General features: G+C 36.6%; 1 protein-coding gene across 2 annotated transcripts in view; it reads left to right on the top strand.

Moving 5' to 3' along the window:
* The window catches only part of HTT (huntingtin), a 78,082-nt gene that overhangs the window by 23,751 nt on the left and 31,007 nt on the right, over positions 1 to 23,324 (top strand). For both annotated transcript variants that reach the window (XM_054296058.1, XM_054296059.1), the window contains 24 exons: positions 389 to 529; positions 1,185 to 1,343; positions 1,434 to 1,531; positions 2,963 to 3,102; positions 3,916 to 3,979; positions 4,382 to 4,482; positions 6,040 to 6,186; positions 7,192 to 7,312; positions 7,541 to 7,617; positions 9,778 to 9,929; positions 10,322 to 10,524; positions 11,385 to 11,511; positions 12,180 to 12,307; positions 12,962 to 13,072; positions 13,632 to 13,709; positions 14,789 to 15,012; positions 15,515 to 15,593; positions 15,727 to 15,888; positions 16,789 to 16,844; positions 17,714 to 17,862; positions 18,517 to 18,653; positions 20,640 to 20,756; positions 22,150 to 22,272; positions 22,809 to 23,047. In XM_054296058.1, the coding sequence (XP_054152033.1) occupies positions 389 to 529; positions 1,185 to 1,343; positions 1,434 to 1,531; positions 2,963 to 3,102; positions 3,916 to 3,979; positions 4,382 to 4,482; positions 6,040 to 6,186; positions 7,192 to 7,312; positions 7,541 to 7,617; positions 9,778 to 9,929; positions 10,322 to 10,524; positions 11,385 to 11,511; positions 12,180 to 12,307; positions 12,962 to 13,072; positions 13,632 to 13,709; positions 14,789 to 15,012; positions 15,515 to 15,593; positions 15,727 to 15,888; positions 16,789 to 16,844; positions 17,714 to 17,862; positions 18,517 to 18,653; positions 20,640 to 20,756; positions 22,150 to 22,272; positions 22,809 to 23,047 (3,133 nt within the window). The remainder of the gene's footprint in view (positions 1 to 388; positions 530 to 1,184; positions 1,344 to 1,433; positions 1,532 to 2,962; positions 3,103 to 3,915; positions 3,980 to 4,381; positions 4,483 to 6,039; positions 6,187 to 7,191; positions 7,313 to 7,540; positions 7,618 to 9,777; positions 9,930 to 10,321; positions 10,525 to 11,384; positions 11,512 to 12,179; positions 12,308 to 12,961; positions 13,073 to 13,631; positions 13,710 to 14,788; positions 15,013 to 15,514; positions 15,594 to 15,726; positions 15,889 to 16,788; positions 16,845 to 17,713; positions 17,863 to 18,516; positions 18,654 to 20,639; positions 20,757 to 22,149; positions 22,273 to 22,808; positions 23,048 to 23,324) is intronic.

The raw sequence follows: 23,324 nt of genomic DNA on the forward strand, positions 1-23,324 counted from the left end.
TTCCATTTTTTAAAAATACATCCAATACATACATTCCTGTCGTGGTAGATGACTGATTTAAGGTGTTTGTTCATTTTTCCCTTTTCTAAACTCTTACTTGCCCACATGCCCATGTAATGTATTGTATTTTGAAGGAGGTGAGCTGGAGGTATGTTATGGCTGGCTGTATTTGAGTATTCAAGTATATTTCAAACACAGCTCATTTGAGAAAAGCAAACAGCTCATATATCACTGCTGCCTCTGACAAAGTGCAACTGCTTGCTCTGCCTTCGTATTTTTGTGCAGGCTAAGCTATTTTATTTTATATAATGTTACTAATTAAATTTAAAATTAAATTCAGCAACCTTTAAATACCTTCCTTTTAATAATTTTTGTTTCTTCCCTGCAGCTTTAGTTCCTGATAGAGATGTGAGAGTCAGTGTAAAAGCCTTGGCAGTAAGTTGTGTTGGAGCAGCTGTTGCACTTCACCCTGAGTCTTTCTTCAGCAAACTGTATAAAACACCTCTGGAGGCAATGGGAGAAGAGTATGGTATGTTGCAGTTCACATATACCATTTTAATAGTGTTGTTTGGGTTTTCAAATAAGTGAGGCAGCATCTACCCTGAAAACTCCAAACCCAGTTTGATATTTGTGCACAAATATTGCACAAATTGGATTGAATGTGCTGTGCATGTGATGAGGTATATTTTTTGTAGCAAGATTTAAGTTTCAGTGGATGACCTTGTAGAGCTTCTGACAAGTTGAAGCTGTTTTGAAACAATGAGTATGTGGAAGGGGTTGTTTATTTTACAAATGTTTTCTTCTGATTTAATTTAGTCCATCTTACAGATTGTTTCTAAGTCATTAGGTTCACTTTTACAAATGAATCACAGGGACCTGGAGTGTGCAACTGGTTTGATACATTGACCAAAATGCTTCTTCTTTTTCCCTGGAGCATTTTGTGTACAGTTGAAATAAATCACTAGTGTTTTTAAATAGGTGATGATTGGTCTGAATGGTGTGATTGATCTGTAGATTGCATGCACAGGAAGGGATCTCAAGAGGGGAGAGCTATGGTGGGCGTGTTTTGGATGTGCTGATGTTGATTGTCTAATAGTTGAGACCTCCATTGTAACATTTTTATGAATCAGTGAAGTCTAATACTAGTGTTTTTAAAATAAAGTAGTTGTAACTTATTTTCTTAGAGGAGCAATATGTGTCGGACGTTCTGAACTATATTGACCATGGGGATCCCCAGATCAGAGGAGCTACTGCCATTCTCTGTGGAACAATTGTCAACTCCATTCTGATTAAATCCCGCTTTGATGTGGAAAAATGGCTAATAAATGTCAGAAGCTCAACAGGTAACAATTTATTTTATGGGTGTCTTTTTGTCTTTTAATCTAAGATTGCAATGTTTCATTGCTCAAAATTGGTTTTTTTCTGTTTTTTAGGAAATCTCTTTTCCTTAATAGACTGCATACCTCTGTTACAGAAAACATTGAAAGATGAGTCCTCTGTTACATGCAAACTGGCTTGTACAGCTGTGAGGGTAAGCAGTAGGAATTTATTTGCACCACACAGATCACAAGGTTGTGATTCATTTCTGGGATGCTGCTATGTGCAGATGTGTAAACATCCAGCATAAACTGATTTCTTCCTGAAGAACTTTATTGGCACTGAAAATAATTATGTGGTTAGATCATTGTAATCTAATAATTTTGTTTCTCATGAGAAATGTACTGATATGAGCTTTAATGTTACATTAACCGACAGTAGGATGAGTACATTAGATAGAAAGGCTATCTAGGCTAAACAGGGGAGTGTGAACATATAACACCTGGCTGTAGCCTGTGTTTGGAGAATAAAAATTAAATGTGAGAAATGACAACTAAAATAGTGATTATTTTCTGAAACAGTAATTTTTAAAAGTGGAAAGCTGTCATGAAACAAGAGGTTAAAATTGGGTGAAAGATCCCTCAGGCAATTGTTAAAACAGAGATGACAGCTGAATTGGCGAGTGGAATTTAGAGGATATGAATTTTATTTCTTGAATAAAATCTGTGGAAAATGTTTGATGAAAAAGCAGAGGGGTGAAGGAGTGAGCTTTCTTTGAGAGTTTTTCCAATAAAGTAGAACACAGACAAATCAGAGACTTAAAAACCTATGAGGCAAAGCATAAATTTGAGTAAAACATGCATAGTTTGTGTATGGGAATTATGGTTTTGTATGCAAAGAGGAGGGGCTTGTGATACAACTGGGGGAGGAAATCCAGGTAAATGCTGGATTTTTTTTTACTTTCTGTTCAGCAATCTTCATGTTTGTGTGTAGTGGTTTAATGTGTGACTACACTTGTCATAATGGCTTTTCAGAAGACCACTGGAATTGTTCAGTTCAGGCAACTTAGTACTTTGGCTCTTGCTTTTTCTCAGTATAAGTATGGTCTGACATTTTGGCAGAAATGTTCTAAGCCTGTTTGGTTGTTAATCCTCAAACAAGAAGGTACATTTTGTGTAGTTAAATAAGACATGGAAATGTGGAGTTCTATAACTTTTTCTAAAGGTCACACATTATGCCTGTAGTTGAACATCCAGATATGGAGATATGACTTTATCCAAGATTTTGGAAACCAGAACCAGGTGTCTCAAAGTACCCTGTGGAAATTGGGAGACTGTTTTTGAACAGATGACAATATAGTGTTTGTGGTGTTTAAGCCTTGTGAGTCCTCCTTTAGAGGATTGCCCTCTGATCTGTGTGGCCTGCATTCCTCTCCAGAGGTTAATTTTATCAGCAGGTTTTAGCAGTTCACATAGAGATGGTTTTCTGGCCTTGTAGGGTACCTAGCTCTGGTGCTTATCCTAGCTCTTATGAAATAATTTTTTTCAAGTATTCTAAAGAAAACAGGGGTTTTTTTGATGACTTTCATTCTGCTTTTCAGAGAACCTCTTCTGTAATATAACTGAAAGTTGTTTTTTCTTCTCAGCATTGCATCATGAGCTTATGCAGCAGCAGTTACAGTGAGCTAGGTTTGCAATTGATTGTTGACCTCCTTGCTCTGAAGAACAGCTCATATTGGCTTGTAAGGACAGAACTTCTGGAAACACTTGCAGAGGTGGATTTTCGGTGAGTGTTCCTATTTTTCCATGGGTGTGGTAGCTGAAGTGCAGGGACGTACAGGAAACTGAAACGGTAATGGCACAATTTCTTCTGAAGCATTAATGAGTTTCATAAAACTAATTCAGATCGGTCAATCCTGTATGAATTCCTTTGTAAAGTTACCACTGACTGCACAACCAAGCCCAATCCTAGTAACACTGTATTGAAGTTTATTGTTCATTAGTCTGTTGTATCAAGTCTTCTCTAAATGTGTGATCAGAGAGGGACCACATCATTTGGAATCCAACTTAGTTTTTCCATCCAGTTTCATGTGTTTTTTAAAGAGAAAGTCCCTGACATGTACTCTGTTATCAGCTCTCTGTAGTCACTCAGTTTCTTTTAATACTGAAATAAATGTGACTTGTTCTTTTTCTTGCATTCTCTCATCCTGTATTGATTCTTCCAAGCTGAAAGACAGAAGATGTTTATATGAAAATTCTTAGTAGTACAAAAGTGGACTCCTTGTGAATAGTGATGTTTGGAATGTGTTACTGTCTTTTCAAACTAGTCTGATGATTCTGTGCATGGGAAAAAATACAATTAAAATCATGGTCTTTAAATAATGGGTTTTTTTAAATGGAAGGACTATTTTTCTTCAGTTACACTAGCCAGATAGTAGGCTAGCAAATAACTTATCTTTTCTAAAGCTTGCAAAAAGTGTTTACTATTTACATTTTCCTTATAGTGGTTAAAAAAAAAAAAAAAAGAACCCTCAGAGCAGTGAAGGGAGGAATAACACACAATGTTCACTAATGTACTATAAATTCTATTTTGTCATAGGCTAGTCAACTTCTTGGAAGGAAAAACTGAGAGCTTGCACAGAGGTATTCATCATTATACTGGTGTAAGTAAATTATTTAATCAGTATATTGTGTTTCTGGATTAAGGTACCAGTGCAATGTCATCACTTTATTTTTAAGTTCTGTCAACACTGATGGCTGCTGTGCTTTTTGTGTAAATAATTCACATTCTAAAACTTACTACAGTTGGGAATACATTTACTATGGTGATTCAGATATCTTTGTTTTCTCTGGTATGTTTGTGTGTTTTGTAGCTTGTTCTCTTTTAACTTAAAAAAAATTGACATTTGTGTAGTCAGAGAATGTGGTTGACAATGTTGAGGTAAAGATGGTCTTGCAGGCTTGTATGACAGATGAAATCTCACTTGTGAACTCTCCTTTCACAATATGGTCAAATGATGAAAATGGTTAGTGAACTTTATTTACTGTGCTCATTTATTTTCTAGCTATTAAAGCTTCAGGAGAGAGTACTTGAAAATGTTGTAATAAGTCTGCTTGGAGATGAAGATCCAAGAGTGAGACATGTGGCTGCAGCTTCTTTAACGAGGTACATGTGACATTTTCATTTATAGGAAAAGAAAAAGTAGTTTAGGAAGATACTTGCATGTTGATGTGTACCTATAACTAAAATAATCACTTGGGTGTTTTTAAAATACATATATATATATATCTCTACATGCATGTATATATATTTCTTCAAAAGAGAGATGGGAAATAAATGCATCTTTGTGGTACCTGGGACCTGCATCATTCTGACTGATCAGGTAATTGTACTTTGCTTTCTATTAGCAATCCATTTACATTAAATTACATTCTGAGGGTATTACATTGTATTACATTCTGAGGGTCACTTTCAGTTTCAACTTCTTCAGAATATTTTTTTTTTCATGCTGAAGTGGTTTGTTCAGTATCCTGGCAGTGGCTGACTGACTTAAAATGTTACAGTTCTACAGATTTGTCCCAACTCCCAAGCACTGTAGTTTTCACATGGTCATACACAGTGTATCTTAAAACTTTTGTGCTCACTGATCACAGTGCAGCAGCTAATTTTGTTTGCAAAGCAGATGTTTGCTGTAACCTGCTACAGTTATAGTTGCTGTACAGATAAATGCACCAAAGGGTAAGGATTAGTTGGTAGTTTATTTGCTGGAATTCTAAGATCTAAATTTTATGTTTAAAGAAGTTGGGAGCATGTAATACTGAATTCCTGGTATATTTTATTATCAGAGGAGTTTTCTTTCCTATTTTTTCATAGTGTTAATTGCCATCCATTCCTAATAACAAATAAAGGACAACTAAACTTTTAAAGTTCTGACATTTAAAAGTGTTTATATTGCCAAAGCAGCTCAGCAGAGGAGTCATGAACTGTTGCATCATAGAGCTTGTGGCTTTTCTTAAGGGACTTGATTCTGAAATAGAGTTATTTTATTAACTGGGTGGTAACAAGTTGAAGTTTTTTCTGTCTTCATGCTGACATAGTGACAGGAGGTGTGTTAAGATTGGAAAAGACTTAACCTGTCCCAGAAAGCTACTACAGGCTTGTAGAAACCCCTTGAAACATCCAGTAAGGACATTCATTGGGAGTACCCTCACTGAGATTACAAAACATGTGTAAAATAGCTTTTCATTTTACATAAGTTGAAAATATTGTTGTTCAAGAAGACTGGATTTGATTTTATATTTTGGTTTTGCTGCATAGAAATCAGATGGAAATTTTTTTTTCAGTAAAAATGAGTTTTCAGTTGATACAGATACTCATGGGGAAAATATCTGGGGAGATCAGGAAACAGCAAGAGAGAAGTAATCTTTGTGTTTGTTGTGGTGTATATGGGGAGGTATCTCTGGAAAAGACTTTTTTTTTTAAATGACTGTATGTCTAGAGCAGTTGCTTGGTCCTGACTTGAGCTCCTTGATTGTAATGAAGAGAGTTTTTTTTTATATAAAAATAAATTCAGCTTAATGAATTTAGGTAATAGCTGTTTACAATTTGATATGTGTAATTAACATATATAGCTTGCTGAACTGTATATTAAATGTATTTAAACTGGGTGTTAAATAATATCTGAATAATAACTTTTCTTTTTGATGTCTAATTTTCTTTCAGGCTTGTTCCAAAGCTGTTTTATAACTGTGATCAAGGACAGGCTGACCCAGTGGTGGCAGTGGCACGAGACCAAAGCAGTGTCTACCTGAAACTCCTCATGCACGAAACACAGCCCCCATCTCACTTTGCAGTGAGCACTATCACCAGGTGTGTTTCCTGCCTGGCCTTGCTTCCAAAGGAATGGAGACCCAAATTTCACTTTGCAAGGTCTAGGACTGTAGTTAAATCCTGCAAATCCATGTGCTTATGAATTCCTTGTCTAGTCTGTAGGAGCACCTGTAGTAGGTTTAAGCTCTGCAGAAACTGACTCATGTTCAAAGAATATGTTGTGAGTTACTGGTGAGTGCTCACACATTGAGAGTCCTTGTTTTGAATAGTTTCTTCCCTCCATCCTGAAGTCACCTTACTTGCCCATTAAATCATAAAACCAGATCCAGCTTTTCAAGCTAATTGTATGTATGTTACTGTTCTTCAGGTGTGTTCATCCAGGTTTATAACTCTCCACATTCTGTTTAATGATTGTAGTTGCAGAAGGCTGTACTCCCTTTATAACTGAAAAATAAATTCTAGTTTTGATAGTGTGATGTTGTATTTTTGCTGCCAGTTGTACTTTTTCTGTCTTAAGACAGTATGAGTTGTATATATTTGTAGGGGTTGTTGGATTCTATCAGTTTGTCATAAAAGTTTTTAATTATATATCTTTTGGTATATGGTCTTGATCCTCTCTATGGAAGCAATAGTACTTTGTGGATCTAGTGTTATTCTGCATAGAAAATGGAGTTTATACAGCAATAATCCAAACTTTGTGAACGTGCAAAAATGTTGAATCCATTTGAGCTACAGCAAAGACCACAGCAAAGTTAATTGGGTGGTCATTTCTCAAGTATCTAGTTAGAAACTGACAGTTGATCTACTCCTTCTGTTTGCTAACAAAGAGGATTTATTTATAAACCAAATAGCATTTAGCACAACCCTAAAAATACAACAATATAAGATGGTATTTAGACTGTTCTCTGGTTTTGTGTGTTACAAGCAGTCTGTGAAATACATGCTAGTAATTTAAGCTTAAATATTAAGTTATAAAATTAAATTTTGATTGGGATGGGTTTTTTTAAGGATGTGTTTTAGTGGGTATAAATGGTTTTGTTTCAGAGCATACAGAGGTTACAATATGCTGCAAAGTCCAACAGATGTCACTATGGAAAACAACCTTTCAAGGGTTATTGCAGCAATTTCCCATGCGCTGACAATATCCACTACAAGAGCACTTACAGTGAGTTTTCTACATATGAGTTTCTTTGAGTTTTCTTGCTGTGGTGGCTGACTTTTTCCTGTTTTACATGCTTGCTTTTTTTTTATGATCTCCTGACTGTATTTGTATTTGAGGCCTTTGTACTGTGACAATGGCAGTAGTAATAGATTTAATTCTCACTCTTAAGATATTGTGTTGCTAACTCTTCCTGTGGTGAAACTAATTTGATTCTTGGTGTCTGCTTTTCAGTTTGGCTGCTGTGAAGCTTTGTGTCTTCTCTCCACAACATTTCCAGTGTGCACTTGGAGTGTGGGATGGCACTGTGGGTATGTTCCCTCTTTTGTTAATCAAGCTTCTGGAAGTCACATTTATGAAACAGAAGTGGACTTGCTTAGGCATTGAAGTCCTGATTTATCTTAGCAGTTCTTTAAGAACTTTGTACAGAATACAGAACATGATAACTTCATGTTGTCAGGGTATTAAGTGCCAGCATTTGTCACCTCTGGAAGCAGGGATTCACAGGGATTAGCTGTAGCTGCTCTTACAGAAAGATAGATATAGGCAGCATCTATGAAATATTCCATGCTTAAGAACTTTTGAAAGGATGTTTATCTTTGGGATATTATATTTTGTAGTATCTCTCTAAAATTTGAACATTGAAATTTTCATTTTGATTTCATGTCCGTGTTGAAAAATGGTGGGTCAAGGAAGCTGGTTTATCTTGGCTGCTATAATAGTGTCAGATGCATTTAAATTGTTCTGATTTGGCACACTGAGTGGGAACAGCAAATTGGGTATCTGTAATACTTCATTGTTAATCTAGGTAATACATGATAGGCCCAAATTACTTACATTCTGAAGAGTTTCTTGAGATGAAAATGTACAGCTGGTAGCCTAAAAGTTTTGATTTTGCCTCTGATTATTAGTGCTGTGCCATATGAGCAGCAAAAGTAGCTACTGGAGATATATGCACCTGGACACCTGTTGGGTTTTTAAATAGGTTTAATATAATTTGTGTTGATTTTCTTTGTTGCTGACATTGTGTCTCTTACTCTGTTCAGTTGGAAAATTTTGTCTTATTTTAAAACCAAATCCCAAACACAAAATGAGCATTCCTCAGATGCTTTTCTTGTCAGCAGGCCCTTGCTTCCCTTGCTGGCCCTAACTGTGGTGTGCTCTGTATATGTAGAATAAAAAATGTGGTCCAGTGGTAACAAATGAAGTAATTTAGGATGTGAGCAGTACTTAGCTGAAAAATAAAATCAATATATCTTCTCTTCTACCTAGCTTAAAAATGTTGTTTCAAAGATGCATGTAATATTTACAAATGATCCAATGGCATAGCCTTTGCCCTTTCCTCTCATTCCTTCTTCACAAATTTTTGGCCAGTGTTTATATGAATTTAGACTGTAATTTTATTTTTGTGGAATGATATGGACATTTTTTGTTCTGGATAATAAGAATATAATAACATGGATAGTAACATGAGAATTTTGCCAAAAATTCCTTCCTATCTTAAGTGTTGTTGTTCTTATGATTAACAAGTTGCTGGAACTGCTGCATTCCAACTCTGTACAGGTCAACATGGATTAAGTAATGGACATCTGGCTGGATGTGAAATAAATAACAGTTGCCTGTGAAAATACTTTACAGAAACCAAAGAAAGGCACTGTAATTACCTCTGAAGCTTTATCAAAATTATAGCTATACTTAGTATCAGGTTAATTTTCAGAAATTCCTGTTGTGTGAGACTAGAGTAACTGTATTAGAAGATTTTAATTATTTCAAATTTAAAAATATTTTGAAGGATTTCCAGATTCCCTTTATTTAGAGATTATGTAAGATCTTCTCCTGAAAGAAACTGAAGTATTTAGGTCTTACAGCTTTGAAGTGATGTGTGTAATTCACAGAGTATCACCAAACATCTTACTGTGATCTCTGCCTGCCCTTTCTTAAACTTGACTTCCATGGGAAAATTTGATTTTATAATTCTTGTCAAGGAAAATACAGAATGCAGCAGAAAACTACCATCTTGGATTGTGTTCACTCAAAAATATAGAAGATGTGATGGAATGCAATTGTTTAATTAATTTCTTGTCACTTTAAAGCACTGTCTTGTTATGTTAAAATACTACAGCTAATGCCTCCTGTCCTTACCTTGCATGTGCACAAGACTTAACTGAAGATAGTTCAGGACTGTAGTGGGTAGCAAATAAATACAGAATTCTTCAGTTTATCAGTAGATGTCACTATAACCTTGATATTTGCTACTAAAAGGAAGGTAATGGCTCATCAAGAAACCAGAGTATTGTCAGGTCTCTGCTGCAAATTGTTTTTTGAAGTTGTATTTGAGTGTTAAATGTGTATTTCTATAGCACAGATATAATTTAATTAGATTAGCCATCTTCTTGAGTTGGTTTTCTCAAGACTTTTAATTTGCCAAAAGGGAGATAAAAAGTCATGACATTCCAAAATTAAACTTGCAGTGTTTCCCAGCCAAGTTCTTCAGATGAAGCTCAGAAGGGCTGCACCATTGGTATGGCTGGCTTGGTCCTGTCTCTGCTTTCATCAGCTTGGTTCCCACTGGACCTCTCAGCACATCAGGATGCTTTGATTTTGACTGGAAACTTGCTTGCAGGTAAGGCAGGATAAGAAAAAGTAGGGTTGTCCTAATATTTTTACCATTATGATTAGAAGGTCCATATCTCACTCTATTCTGATTGTATGCCATGAAAAACTTCCAAGATTAAGCAGAAGAAATAAAGAAGGAACTTGCGCCCAGGAGGTTTGACAAGAAACTGCCTCTTTGTAGCTAAGTTGCAAATTTCCTCCAGTTGCCAAAGGGCATGCTTAGTACAAGCTGGATACAAAGAGCTCAGATTTTGTTGGTTTTGTTTTAAACTGTGCAGCTACTCCTGGCTTTGAAATTCTGATTGAACTTCTGTTCATACAGAGATGATAACCATATCTGCCTTCAAAATTTTCTGGTGCTTAATTCCAAGTTTTGTCTTTCCTTTCCTGAAATTGCAGCAAGTGCTCCCAAGTGCTTAAAGAATCCCTGGAGTGCTGAAGAAGATGCAAACCAAGGTGCTGCAAAGCAGGAGGAGCCCTGGCCAGCTCTGTCAGATCGAGCTCTGGTCACTTTAGTAGAACAGCTCTTTTCTCATCTGCTGAAGGTCATCAATATTTGTGCACATGTGATGGATGATGTTGCTCCTGGTCCAGCAGTAAAGGTATATATTAAAAATAAAAAATAAAATGATGTGACTTAAATACTGTTGTGCTATAGACCTCTTCACATTTTAGACTTGATATAGGTAAGTATCTAATTCCTTGATGACTCCACTCTGTATAGTAAAACAAGTACCATGAAAAAAATGCATATTTTTCTTCACATAAGAGCTTTTTCTTTAGTTCTGCAGTGTTTAAAATATTACCCTAAATTTTGAGTCTTTCATTCCTGCTGACTTCACTTTAAACATTAATTCACTGAGGAGTATATAGAGTACGTGAAGTATTGGATGGCATACTCTGGGAAGTGTGTTGACTTTTGGGTTGGTTGGCTGGTTGTAATGCACTCAGCTCCTTTAGGGGCTAAAAATAACTTTTATCTTCTGAATATCCTGTAAAATATTTTGACTTTTAAAGAGCTTGTATCAGGTACTTCCAGGCTCGGGGATTTTTGAGATTTTTTTGAGGCATATGCATTTAGAGACTGATTTAGAAACTGTAAGACAGTATTGTTAAGATCAGTCATTTCTTCATATTTTAAAAATGTTTGAATATAATTTTGACACTCCTTTATTTGGAATCAAAAGGAAGTGTAGTCATTGAACTCTAATTTCATCTCATTGGTTTATGCTGAAGCTGAAAATTTAATCTCATTGGCCTATGCTGAAGTTGAAAATAAAGTGGAGAATATATTAAACTATTTCCTTTTCACACAGGAAATTCATGTCCTGAACCTGAAACATTCCAATTTAACTGACAGTCAAATGAAGGGGAGTTTAAACAAAAGAGGAATATGCTTGTATTTTTATAGAAAAAAAAAACTACTTGCTCACAAAACTAATAAAGGTTCTTTTAATTCTAGGCAGCATTACCTTCTCTCACAAACCCACCTTCTCTTAGTCCGATTCGGAGAAAGGGGAAGGAGAGGGAGTCTGTGGAGCAGGCATCTGTGCCCATGAGCCCTAAGAAGAGTGGTGAAGCAAGTCCAGGTAGGCACATCACTTCTGTTAACCCTTCCATCTGCCTGCCCCACACCACGTGGTTATGGCAGAGAGAGAAGAGAGAAAACTGAGTAACTTTTCTGGAGTTTCAGTTCAAGAGGCTGGCAGGGTACTGCATTGGTGGGAAGGCAGCTGTGGGTGGGGGCTTCTTTACTGTTTTGGTTTTTATTGACTGTAAGCTGAAAATTAATTGTACTTTTCAGAACCAAAGCAATGCTGAATCCTTTTCCTCACTTTTTATGAATCTCCTCAGCTATTGACTAAAATAATTTTTGCATGTTACTTAAAAGAAATTCGAAAGTTGCTTTCCAGCTTTTGGCAGGAGTGACTTATATTGCTTTTGGAAATGAGATTCTGAATCTTGAAACCTTTTCTTTCATTAGTAATGAATGAAGGAAACATGTTAATTCTGTTTTGTTAATTGTACATGCACTTCAGTATTAAGCCCTCTGGGTTAATTTCTCTCTCCACAGCAGGCTGGATGGTTGGAGTGCTCATTTTCCAGTTGTGCACAGTTTGTGTCTGCAGTTTGGAATATACATATGGATTGAAAAACGCATGCTCTTTAATAATGCAGATGTAGGAAATTATATTGTGTACTTGTCATGAGCAGCCTAGAAAAGGCATATTGTGCTAATCTATGATATTCTTTTAAGCTTCTAGGCAAACTGATGCTACAGGACCTGTTCCTATAAGTAAATCATCTTCAGTAGGAAGCTTTTATCATCTTCCATCATACCTGAAGTTATATGATGTCTTGAAAGCAACCCATGCTAATTATAAGGTACTGCATGATATTGTTTTATTGGACTGCACTGGGGTTGGATAATCACTTTATTTCTTTCAAACAGGCTCTGTCTCTGTCATCTCACTGGTTTACCTGTATAAACAGTTGGTACACACACACACACAAAAAAATTATAGATCACAACTACCTCAAATAAAAACAAAGTGGCCAAATAACAACCCATGATAGGCACTGTCACCCTGTTGTTTCTCTGCTGTCATTATTGCTGGTACCAAAGGATTCTTTGCTGGTTTGGAAATCCCAAATAAATCCCCATGTCTGTTCTCTCTGCATTTTATTCCAAGATGGGGAAGCTTTTTCCTCATTAGTTCGGGTGACAGAAGATGCATTCCCTAGAGAGTTGGTCATCTGATATGTACACTTCAAGGACTCTGTTCTTATTACACCTGCTGTGTTTATCAGAAATGCATCATCCAGCTCCCTGGCTTGTCAATGCCCTAGGCCATCCTCAAGCAAGAAGATCCTTTTTTTTTTCCCTTAGTCAAAATGGAGTCCTGCCTTTCCAGCAATGCATCAGCAAGTCTAAGCTGTCAGTGAAATTTTATACAAAAGATCATTTTGTGTCAATACCCACTTCTTCCAGTAATTTGTCGCTTTCTCAAGTAATGTGGTTTTATTTTCTGGGAACAGGTTACTTTGGATCTCCAGAACACAAATGAGAAGTTTGGATGTTTCTTGCGGTCTGCCTTAGATGTTCTCTCTCAAATCTTGGAACTTGCTACTCTTCAGGACATTGGAAAGGTATAAGATTGGTTTGTTTTGTATTTTATAGTTAACTTGTCCAGTATCTGTGGTCCTTACTGGGAGAAAACACGTATCACTGATTTCAAATTGCTACTCTTCCAAGGGGCAGTAGTTTTGCAAATGCTGTGCTTCCACAAAGTTGAATAAAGGGCTAAAGCAGATTCTCCAGGTTAAATTGCTGCTGTTGAAAACTGGAATAATTTTTTGCTTTTTAAATTTTGCTTGGGGATTTTTCTTTCCAGCCAAATCATTTGCCTTCAGTCATTCCCTATATTCATATGTCTAAATATACAAAATGTCAGAAGACCTATTGCCCTCCTTCCTCTCCTGTGTTTTGCTATTTTTTTCTCCTTAACTGTGGTGTTAGACATTGTAGTATTTTAAGATTAGGAGGAAAATGTTGAATTCTTATTTCTTTCTGTAATTCCTTGATTTCCTTTAAATTAATGTAGTTTTACTTAGTACAAAAACCTATGCTACTTACAGTTTTTCACTATAATGTTTTGTATAATGAAAAAAACATCAATTTAGTGCACTTGTTTTTCTGATATTCTAGTGTGTAGAAGAAATTTTGGGATATCTAAAATCATGTTTCAACAGAGAACCAACAATGGCAACAGTGTGTGTACAGCAGGTAAGGAGTTTTTTTTTTATGTGTTGTGTGTTTGTTAATTGTGATGTCCTTTTGTCAATTGGATGCTAAGGATGGCCATGCTTGTAAGGGAAGTGGTATGTAGAAACATTTGCCCAGGTGGAGCAAAGAGAGCATATTTTATTTCATTTTCACTGTTTGTTTGGTGAGTTGATATTGGTTCCCTCTTGAACTGCTTCCAGTTCACAGAACTATTTTAGCTGATGTTCAGAAAACAAGCTTGTTTCCTACCTTAGCAAAAGTGTTCTTCAGCCAGTTAACTGTATCAAAAAACCCTAGAAAGCAAAGAACTGACTGCCTTAGTGATGGATTTCTTGCAGGCTTCCAATTAAATATTTAGGTTTAAGTCCTCCAATTACAGTGAGAGACAAGTCAAGGTTTTTTGTTCCTGGAATGTTACCTGTCGGAATTCAGGACATCCCTCTGGCTGTCCAGGACGGCCAGGACCCCTGCCAGGCTCTGAGACCCTGGCACAGAGCCCAAGACACCTGTGGTTTTGATTATGACCCATGGAGCAAGTTACCAACCTTATATGAGGATGTGCAAACCACAAAAGTATAAGTAGAATAATAATCAGTTTGTCACAGGGTGAAAAGTAGATTTTTTGGGGGATTTTTAGAGTGAGGGTTTAGGGGGGCAAGATGGAGGAATCTGAGCATGTCCAGCCTTTCTCCTTCTTCTTGGCCTTCATCTTCTGCTGTGATGGTGGCACTTTTAGATTGGTTTAGAGTAGAAGCTCACTGTCTAACATAGGTGATAGGTATTGAAAAGTAATTGTAAATATTGTACACGTGGTTTTTGGTTTAAAAAGACAACACCGCCCCAGGGGCAGGCAGAGTGCCTCTGACTGTCCTGCTGAGCAGAGCTCGGCTGGACAGGAGAAAGAATTTTATAGATAAGAAACAATAAACAACCTTGAGACTGAGAACTGAAGAGTTCTGACTCCTTCTTTGGTTGCTGGGCTGGGAAAAGAGACTTCGTAATGCATCTCAGGGTCACTCTGAGCAGCTAAAGCCCCGAGAGTTAACTTTTCTTCTTTTTCTTCCAATTTTCTTCTCTAGTTATTGAAAACATTGTTTGGGACAAATCTGGCTTCTCAGTATGATGGCTCATCTTCAAACCCCAACAAAGCTCAAGGCAAAGCTCAGCGCTTGGGTTCCTCCAACCTCAGGCCTGGCCTCTACCACTATTGCTTCATGGCACCCTACACACACTTCACACAGGCCCTTGCTGATGCCAGTCTGAGGAACATGGTGCAGGCTGAGCAGGAGCACGATGCTTCAGGGTAATTCCTTCCCTTACATCATAATGTTCACTTGAACTAGAGTCTGTTCTTAGTGGTTTTCATTAATGTATCATTGGGGTGCTGTGTAACTTGGAGATACAGAGTTAAGCAGAAGAACTTGTCTTGGTGAGCACATCCTGGATGCAATTACCACTAAAGTGTTTTCCAAAGCAAAATTAAGTCATTAAAATGAATATCATTGAAGTTTTTAGCATAATAATTTTAAATGCTTGTATTCAAAAGTGTATTATTAATTTATAAACAGCAAATAGTCAATGTGTTAAAGGAAAGGCAGAAGGATAGCTGAGCAAAGACTAGAAAATCTTTCTCTGATCAAAGTGTATTGTAGGTTGTCTCTGCCCTTTGTTTTTACTAAAATTCTTGAAGCAGTCAAGTAGATTAAGAGAAGTTGGCATTGGCACAGTAAAATGCATCTAAGAACAGTGTATTTGTTGTATTTTTTTAATGTGTGTGGGGGTTTTTTGTATTTTTTTTGTAACAGATGGTTTGATGTGCTGCAGAAAGTTTCTACACAGCTGAAAACTAGCATTTCCAGTGCAGCAAAACATCGTGCTGATAAGGTACTTGTATCTGTGTTCTCCTGAAAGAGCTGTGCCTTAGATTTAAAACATTTTTCCTCCTTTCAAAACTAATTTGGCTTTGAATCAGAGACATGTTCAGATGTTAGATTACTTTAAAATCTCTCTATTACAGAATGCTATTCACAATCACATTCGTTTATTTGAACCCCTTGTCATAAAAGCATTGAAACAATACACAACAACAACATCGGTACAGCTGCAGAGACAAGTTCTAGACTTGCTTGCTCAACTGGTTCAGCTGCGAGTTAACTACTGTCTTCTGGATTCAGATCAGGTTGGTACCTCACCACATTGGCAAATTGTCATACACATCTCACCAGCAGGCTCAATTAACATCTGCAGCAAAAATATTTCCAGCAGTCCATTCATTGTACTAAAAGTGAAGACTTGCAGGAGGGTGAGACTCAATTTCCCAGCCCTCAGCCACAAATAGCTTCAGACCTCTGGGGTTTTTTTGCATGTAAATGACTTTTTGAGTTCTGCAACAACTATTTAAGAGCTGCTTGTGAGATGGACTTTAGGAGTAAAGTGATGTGGACAATACAGTCACTTTTATTTAATAAAACTTCATTTACAAATGGAAATACCTTCTTCCATACTAAGAGTATGGACTTCCTTATCACTGTAATGAGCACGTGGCTGACAACTGTTTGATGTTAATGGCAGTGAGGGGAGCTTGTGGCAAATACAGTAGTCTGTGTAGTTGTCCCTAGAAGCAGGGAATTTGTAATATAAAATTTAAATGGTTTACTTAGAAGTGTTTTATTTAGTACAGTTGTTCATTTATAAACCTGAAAATGTGACTTGCAATACTTAAGTTTTCTGTAAATTCATGAAGAGATAATTCTTCTAAATGCATAAGTGGATTTTGGATTTTATCTCAGTTTAGATTTTTGGCTGATTCTTAATTTCTTGACTGTAATACCTCAAATATTGTATTTCATGAGTGAAAGATGAAGTTATACTTAAAAATATACAGACTACAGGTTAAATGTGGCTTAAGTTCATGCAAGCTGTAATTAAGCTTCAACAGGTTTCTCCATCTTCTATAACTGCAGAGGGAACATTTCATAACGTGGTGCAAATTATTTTCAGTGCCTGTCTATAACTGTCAAAATGGTTTCAAATGAAAATGAATGTCTCTGTTCTGATGCACACTTTTTTCTCTCTTTAGGTGTTTATTGGATTTGTGCTAAAGCAGTTTGAATACATTGAAGTAGGACAGTTCAGGTATGGAATTGGCAAAGAGTCTTTGAACAATGAGGGTTTGAAACTGTCTTGTTCTGAAAGACAGATCAATGATGTGTTACAAGTAGGGATTAGATCTGCTGGTTATTTCAGCCTTATGAGAAAGTGAGAGTTTTCTTCTGGGCAATGTGCTGGTTTATTCTCTGGCTCTAATGGTAACTCTTCCAGATATTTTAGGTTCCATGTGACTGAACAAGTCAGGAAGCAAAATGGAAAATAATAATAATAATAATAATAATAATAATAATAATAATAATAATAATAATAATAATAATAATAATAATAATAATCTACAACTGTGTTGTTTTGTTTCTCTGTTTTGGTATTGTAAACCTGTTCCTTTGGGCCCCCCTGCCAAAGCTATGCTTCCAGAAATTTCTAGCATTTCATTGCTAGATGCAATTGCTTAAGGGAGAGCTGCTTTTTCCTATTGTGGATTCGGAGTGAATCCCTATGTTCTCTGGTCACCTGGTACACATTGTGTAGGATCTAATAGATCATAAGGAAATTAGTGAAATTTTTACTGTCAGTTATTTCTGTTTTTTCTCACACTTGAGTTTTAATGAAGAGAGAAGTTGTTCTTTTGCTCTGTGGATCTTCTACAGAAATAATCTAATGTGCATTAGACAGTATGTTATAATATTAGTAACTGTAATCGTCAAAGATTGAAAGAAATCCCTGGGGAAAAATCCCATTGTACAGAACAGGGCACAAAAATTACAGAAGTACTGTATGAAACCAGAGCAACATATTCTGCAAAGAAACCTGGACTGTAAAAAGATAGGTTTTCTTGAACAAAGCTGTGCAATTCAAACTTGACACTTGAATTTTTTGTTTTGTTTTGTTTTCAGGGAGTCTGAAGCAATTATTCCTAATATCTTCTTTTTCCTGGTGTTGCTGTCTTATGAGCGATATCATTCCAAACAAATAATTGGAATTCCCAAGATCATTCAGCTGTGTGATGGTATCATGGCCAGTGGGAGGAAAGCTGTTACACATGGTAATTCAAAAACAGAACAACAAAAAAAAACTATAAAAAAAAAAGACAGAAAAAAGGCATCAACACTTATTAGTAATAGTTCAGCAATAAATCCAATGCTGACTACTAGCTATAGAAAACTGTTGTCATACTCAATGTTCCAGAAGACCCTAACTTTTAAGACATGCAATTCTTTTCACTTAATTCCCTCAGGAAATTTATTATATCACATTAACACTGCTGCCCTACATTCTGCATTGTTCATAATTGCAACAAAGCTTTTATTTGAAACTTTATTCAGTAATAAGTTCACAACTTAGCAGTATGTGCAAAGCTTTGATTTTAATTTTTTGTCCACTTCCCTTTCCTTCTACTTTCAGCCTTTAAGAAGAAGCATCTCTCTCATACTTTCCAGTGATTCTGTAGAGGAATACTGTGTAAAAATAACTTTTTTTTAGTTCTGTGAGAATGGGCAAATGTGTCCATAATTTTTTAACAAGTAAAAAAGTATCCATCATTATGCATGATAATTATAGGGTTTGTGGGGTTTTAGGTATGGGTAAAACCTTTAATGAACTAGAACCCAGCTTACTATTAGTAACTGACCTGTTAGTTCAAGAAATCGCTGTTCAGGAGTGATTTGTCTCATACTAAAACAAATACATCTCATTTCAGCAATACCAGCTCTGCAACCGATTGTTCATGATCTCTTTGTGTTAAGAGGAACAAATAAAGCTGATGCTGGAAAAGAGCTGGAAACTCAGAAGGAGGTTGTAGTGTCAATGCTGCTGAGACTTATCCAGTACCATCAGGTAGGGGAGGAGGATGAAGGGTCTCCCTTTGTGGTCTGTGAAAGGGTAACATTGCTGTGACTGCTAAAAGTGCTTCAGGCAGTATTAATCATTTTCTCTACAAAGCTGGAATAGCTGGACTCTGTGTGATATCTTTCCTTATATAGAGAATATGCAAAGATTTTTTAAGGGTATGGGAAAGGTTCTGCACTACAAATTAGTATTTGAGGTCAAGTAACATACATGTAGAATTTCCTAGTCAAGCCTAGAAAACAAAAAACTAAAAAGCTCCAGTTAGGATCATGATCTTGGCTGTGTTGCAGACAGAATAAACAGAAGGTTGGTGAAGAGAAGAAACTTAAAAGAATGGGAGTAAAATGGAGAAGGAGACAAGTTTAAAATTAGGAAAGATGCTGCATGGAGATGATTTAGGTATTGCTGTGCTGTAACAGTATCTTGAATAACACTTACTTGAACAAGGTAATGACACTGGTAATTAGGTATTTATTATGTCTTACTACTTTGACCCAGACTTGGAAAACATGTTTCTGCTTTGTAGGAGTGTAACAATGACTTTTGTCAATACACTTTGTTTTAAAGAAAAACATAAAAGTAATTTTGAGAGAAGTGTCATGATCAACATGGGATCTTACTGCTTATTCAGGTGCTTAACAAACCTAATGTGCCTTTCTTTCATAATGTGAAAATGCAGTTCTGGTGTATGCTAATGGAAGCACTGTATTTTCTGAAAAAAGTCAGTACATCTTGTCAAAATAATTTGTTAGAACTGCGTGTTCAGATTGGGGTAATTTTGTGTATCCACATTTTCTTTTGAATTTGTAGTTTTATAATCATAAAATGACTAATATAACTGTATGAAATGACACTCTGTAGACACATGATGTGAAATAGTGAATAACTTTGTTATATAAGGTACTGCAATTGCTGGCAGATCTCCTTCTGACACACTTAACCTATTAAAGGCCACCCATGCACTGCTCTTCCCACACCATCCCATTTGTAGTTCTTATTCTGCCCTGTTCTGCTGCTGCAATATGTCTAAACCAACCCTGGGCTATTCTGTTGTTCCCTGGCTGTGGCTGGGATGGTCTGCACTGGTTTCCCTGGACATTTGAGAGGGTCCCAGAGCTGCAGCCTTCCAACTTTTTTCTGTTGCAACTGGAGCTGCCACCCATGGAGCTCCAGAGTTAAGTTTTGTAGCCTGGAATTGCTCCTATCTCCTCTCCTGAGAAAATCTTTTGGGAAGAAAGTCACCTGGGAATCTCCCTCTCTCTAATCTGAACTACCTGAATTTGCTTTTACAAATGCTCTAACTTGTTTCCTGAAACAGATTCTTTTGTCCCCCTTGCCAGTTCATACATTAACATTCTTGCTTGCCGTGTCTCTTGTCTGCCTGTCCTTCAACGTGTGATCTCTGTTACCCCCAAACCTATAACACATCCAGCTACCAGAAGTGCTCCTTGCTTGGTGTGCTCCATTATGTTGTCTCTTAAAACTTTTTTATGAAACTGACATGTCTCAGGTGAATGAGCCTCATAAAAATGTCTGTTTTGTTTCCTTGACCAAATTTAAATTTTATTGAAGCTAGAGTCAAGACAGAATATACACGTGTAAAATTGCTCTCTTTCTTCCTGCCCTTTTTGTTGAATAAGTGGTGTGGTATTTAGATTTATGATTTTTTTTCCCAGTTGTTTGAGTAGTCTTTGACAAATACTATTTTTAAAAGTACAAAGGAAACATTTTTCTAGCTTAAAAAAAAGACTGGAAAATTCTTTAAAAACCACCACCAAAAAATTTGTTACTAAGAACAGACTTTTAATCTGAAAATGGGTTTTAAAAATGTACAATTCTCTCATGTGGGTTTTTTTTTCTCTTTTTGTCTTTTTGGTAGGTGGTTGAAATGAATATTCTTTCCTACTATGATATTACTGGAATGTTTTCTGTTAGTATTGGTGTTTACTTACTTTTTTCTTTACTTTTCCTTAGGTGCTAGAAATGTTCATCTTGGTATTACAGCAGTGTCATAAAGAAAATGAAGACAAATGGAAGAGATTGTCTCGGCAAATAGCTGACATCATTCTCCCAATGCTTGCAAAACAACAGGTGGTTCTATCATTGTTTTAATTCTACAAACACCTTAAATAATTGCTGTAATATATTTATCAGTAGTGGCTTTGAGTATTTGATTTTTCCTTTTATTTTTGTATGAAGACAAATTTTATTGAAATTGTGGTTGCCATATATGGAAAAAACAACTGCTGCAAGGTAAACTTAAGTCTTTGAAGTGATGAAGTTCATATTAAAATGCATGAGGTATATGCAGTATGATCAAGACTGTCTCTAGAGGAAGGTCATTCTGTTTCTCTAAGGTACATGGTTATATCAGAACACTTCCTAAAGGGTGTGAAGATGGTCCCATGTTCATACAATGTCAGAATGACTTTTTTTATGGCTGCAGTGGGTTCAACTGCAGACCAGATTACTCAAAGCCCCATCCAACCTGGCCTTGAGCACTTCCATGAGTGGGACAGCCATCCCTTCTCTGGGCAGCCTATTCCAGTGCTCCACCGCCTTCACAGTAAAGAATTTCTTCCTGATATAAATCCACACACTTTCAGTGTAAAGCCATTCCCCCTTGTCCTCTGTGCACCTTTGTCCATCTGCCTGTGCACCAAGTCCCTTTCCAGTTCTCTTGTAGCCCCTGTAGGTACTGGAAGAACCTTCTCCAGACTGAACAACCCCAGCTCTCCCAGCTGTCTCCATAGCAGAGGTGCTCTAGCCCCAGATATTCTTTGCTCCATGATGGCAGTTCCCCAATCCTGCGAGGAGATTTCATGTCTGGGGAGAGTGGGTAGGATCAGACAACAGTTTTAGAGCGAGCTGAAATGCTGACAAAGTGAAATTGCTGTTGTTTTGTGTGACTGCACATGATCATCTTCCAAATTATTTAAGCAAGGATAGGGTCATCCAGATTTGTAGGCCAGTCCTTTGCTTTTTGCAGTTGATTACTTTATAATTTATCTAGAAAACTGTTCAAATAAGCTGTCCTGCCACTGTAGCTGTTCACTTTTCTGATAATTAGGTTTCTTTTCTCCTAGTTGCCTGCTTAAGTTTAATCGTGACCAGCATTGCAGTCTGTAAATAAACCTGGTAGGATGTGCAGTGAGAGAAAAGTCTCTAAATTTTGTGACAAATCAGTCTTTTGGTCTCATTCTCTGAATAAGGCCTATTTCTCCAAATGAAATACATCTGGCATGCACACTGGATTTCATATGACAGATTTTTGTCCATGTTCTTAAAACTCATGTCTAGGAAGGCCTGCAATGGAACTTAAAAGTTATCTTTTATAGCCTTTGGTTGCTCTGAATTTTGTACTGTAAAGAACCGCTTTCTTACAGGTTGTTACAGAAATGTTTAAAACACAGAGTGTAAATTTTGTGTTGAAGTTACCTTTAGTGGACAGTTAGAAATGAGTTTTGTGTTTTTTCTTTCACAGATGCATATAGACTCTCATGATGCTTTGGGAGTACTGAACACTTTGTTTGAAATTTTGGCCCCTTCATCCCTTCGCCCTGTGGACATGCTTTTAAGGAGCATGTTTGTTACTCCTAAAACAATGGTAAGCTACTGTTTTCAGAAAAGAGAAATCTTTTCTGATATCTTTCATGCAAAACTAAAGAGAATGTGTTTCTCTTTAATAATTTGCTAAGTGATGTTAAAGTACCAGCAGCAGAATTTGGGAACAAATCGGCCAGAACTAATGTGATTTGCCAGCTGAGAGCACTTGATACTGAAGTGTTCTGCTTATGAATTACTTTCCTTCATTTTGTATGTTGAGGATCAGGAATGTAAAGGAAGGTGCTGTTATAATAAAATAAAATGCAATTTTATAGGTAAATTACATTTTTCTTACACAAGTATTAGTAATGCTTTTATAGCTGAGAGATTGTTTACCAGTGAATATGAGCTTGACCGTTACCACAGGAGTAGCATTTTGTAAGATCTGAACTTAAAATTTACTTCTGGTTTGCTCCATTCTTAAAAGGGTCTGATTTTTTACAAGTGAATGAAAATGCTAATTTTTTAATGCCTTTCTATGTTGTGTCATTTAACTTCAAAAGTATTCTGTCTTCTGTATTTCTGTGTTTGTGTTAGGCATCAGTGAGCACTGTCCAGCTGTGGATTTCTGGAATTTTAGCTATCCTTAGAGTTCTGATTTCACAGTCAACAGAAGACATCGTTCTGTCCCGCATACAAGAGCTTTCCTTCTCACCATACTTGATTTCATGTCAAGTAATCAACAGGCTGAGATGTGGAGAAAATAACATGTCCACACCAGAGGATCGCACTGAGGTCAAACAGGTGAAACACCCACCTGAAGAGACATTTTCCAGGTACATTGTCTTTTGAGTAACCTGGGGAAATGTAAAGAGTTCTGAGAAATCACAGTACATTGGGCAATATTTAACATGTATAAAACTTCTGTGTAAATGGAATCAAGTCTGTTAATAAGTTGACATGCGACAAGTGTGTGTGTAGGGAGGAATATTGAGATGGAGAAGTTGAGCAGATTTTAGTAGAACTTTGAATTGTTTTGGTACATCTTCTCAAGCCAAATGAAAGACCTAATAGAGCTGACAAAATGAGTGAATCCTGGATTCACAGCAGTGA

The sequence above is a fragment of the Melozone crissalis genome, unplaced genomic scaffold, assembly GCF_028551555.1.
Source record: "Melozone crissalis strain CALT ecotype California unplaced genomic scaffold, PUWL_Pcris_2 ptg000006l_1, whole genome shotgun sequence".
In the NCBI taxonomy this organism is placed as follows: Eukaryota; Metazoa; Chordata; class Aves; order Passeriformes; family Passerellidae; genus Melozone; species Melozone crissalis.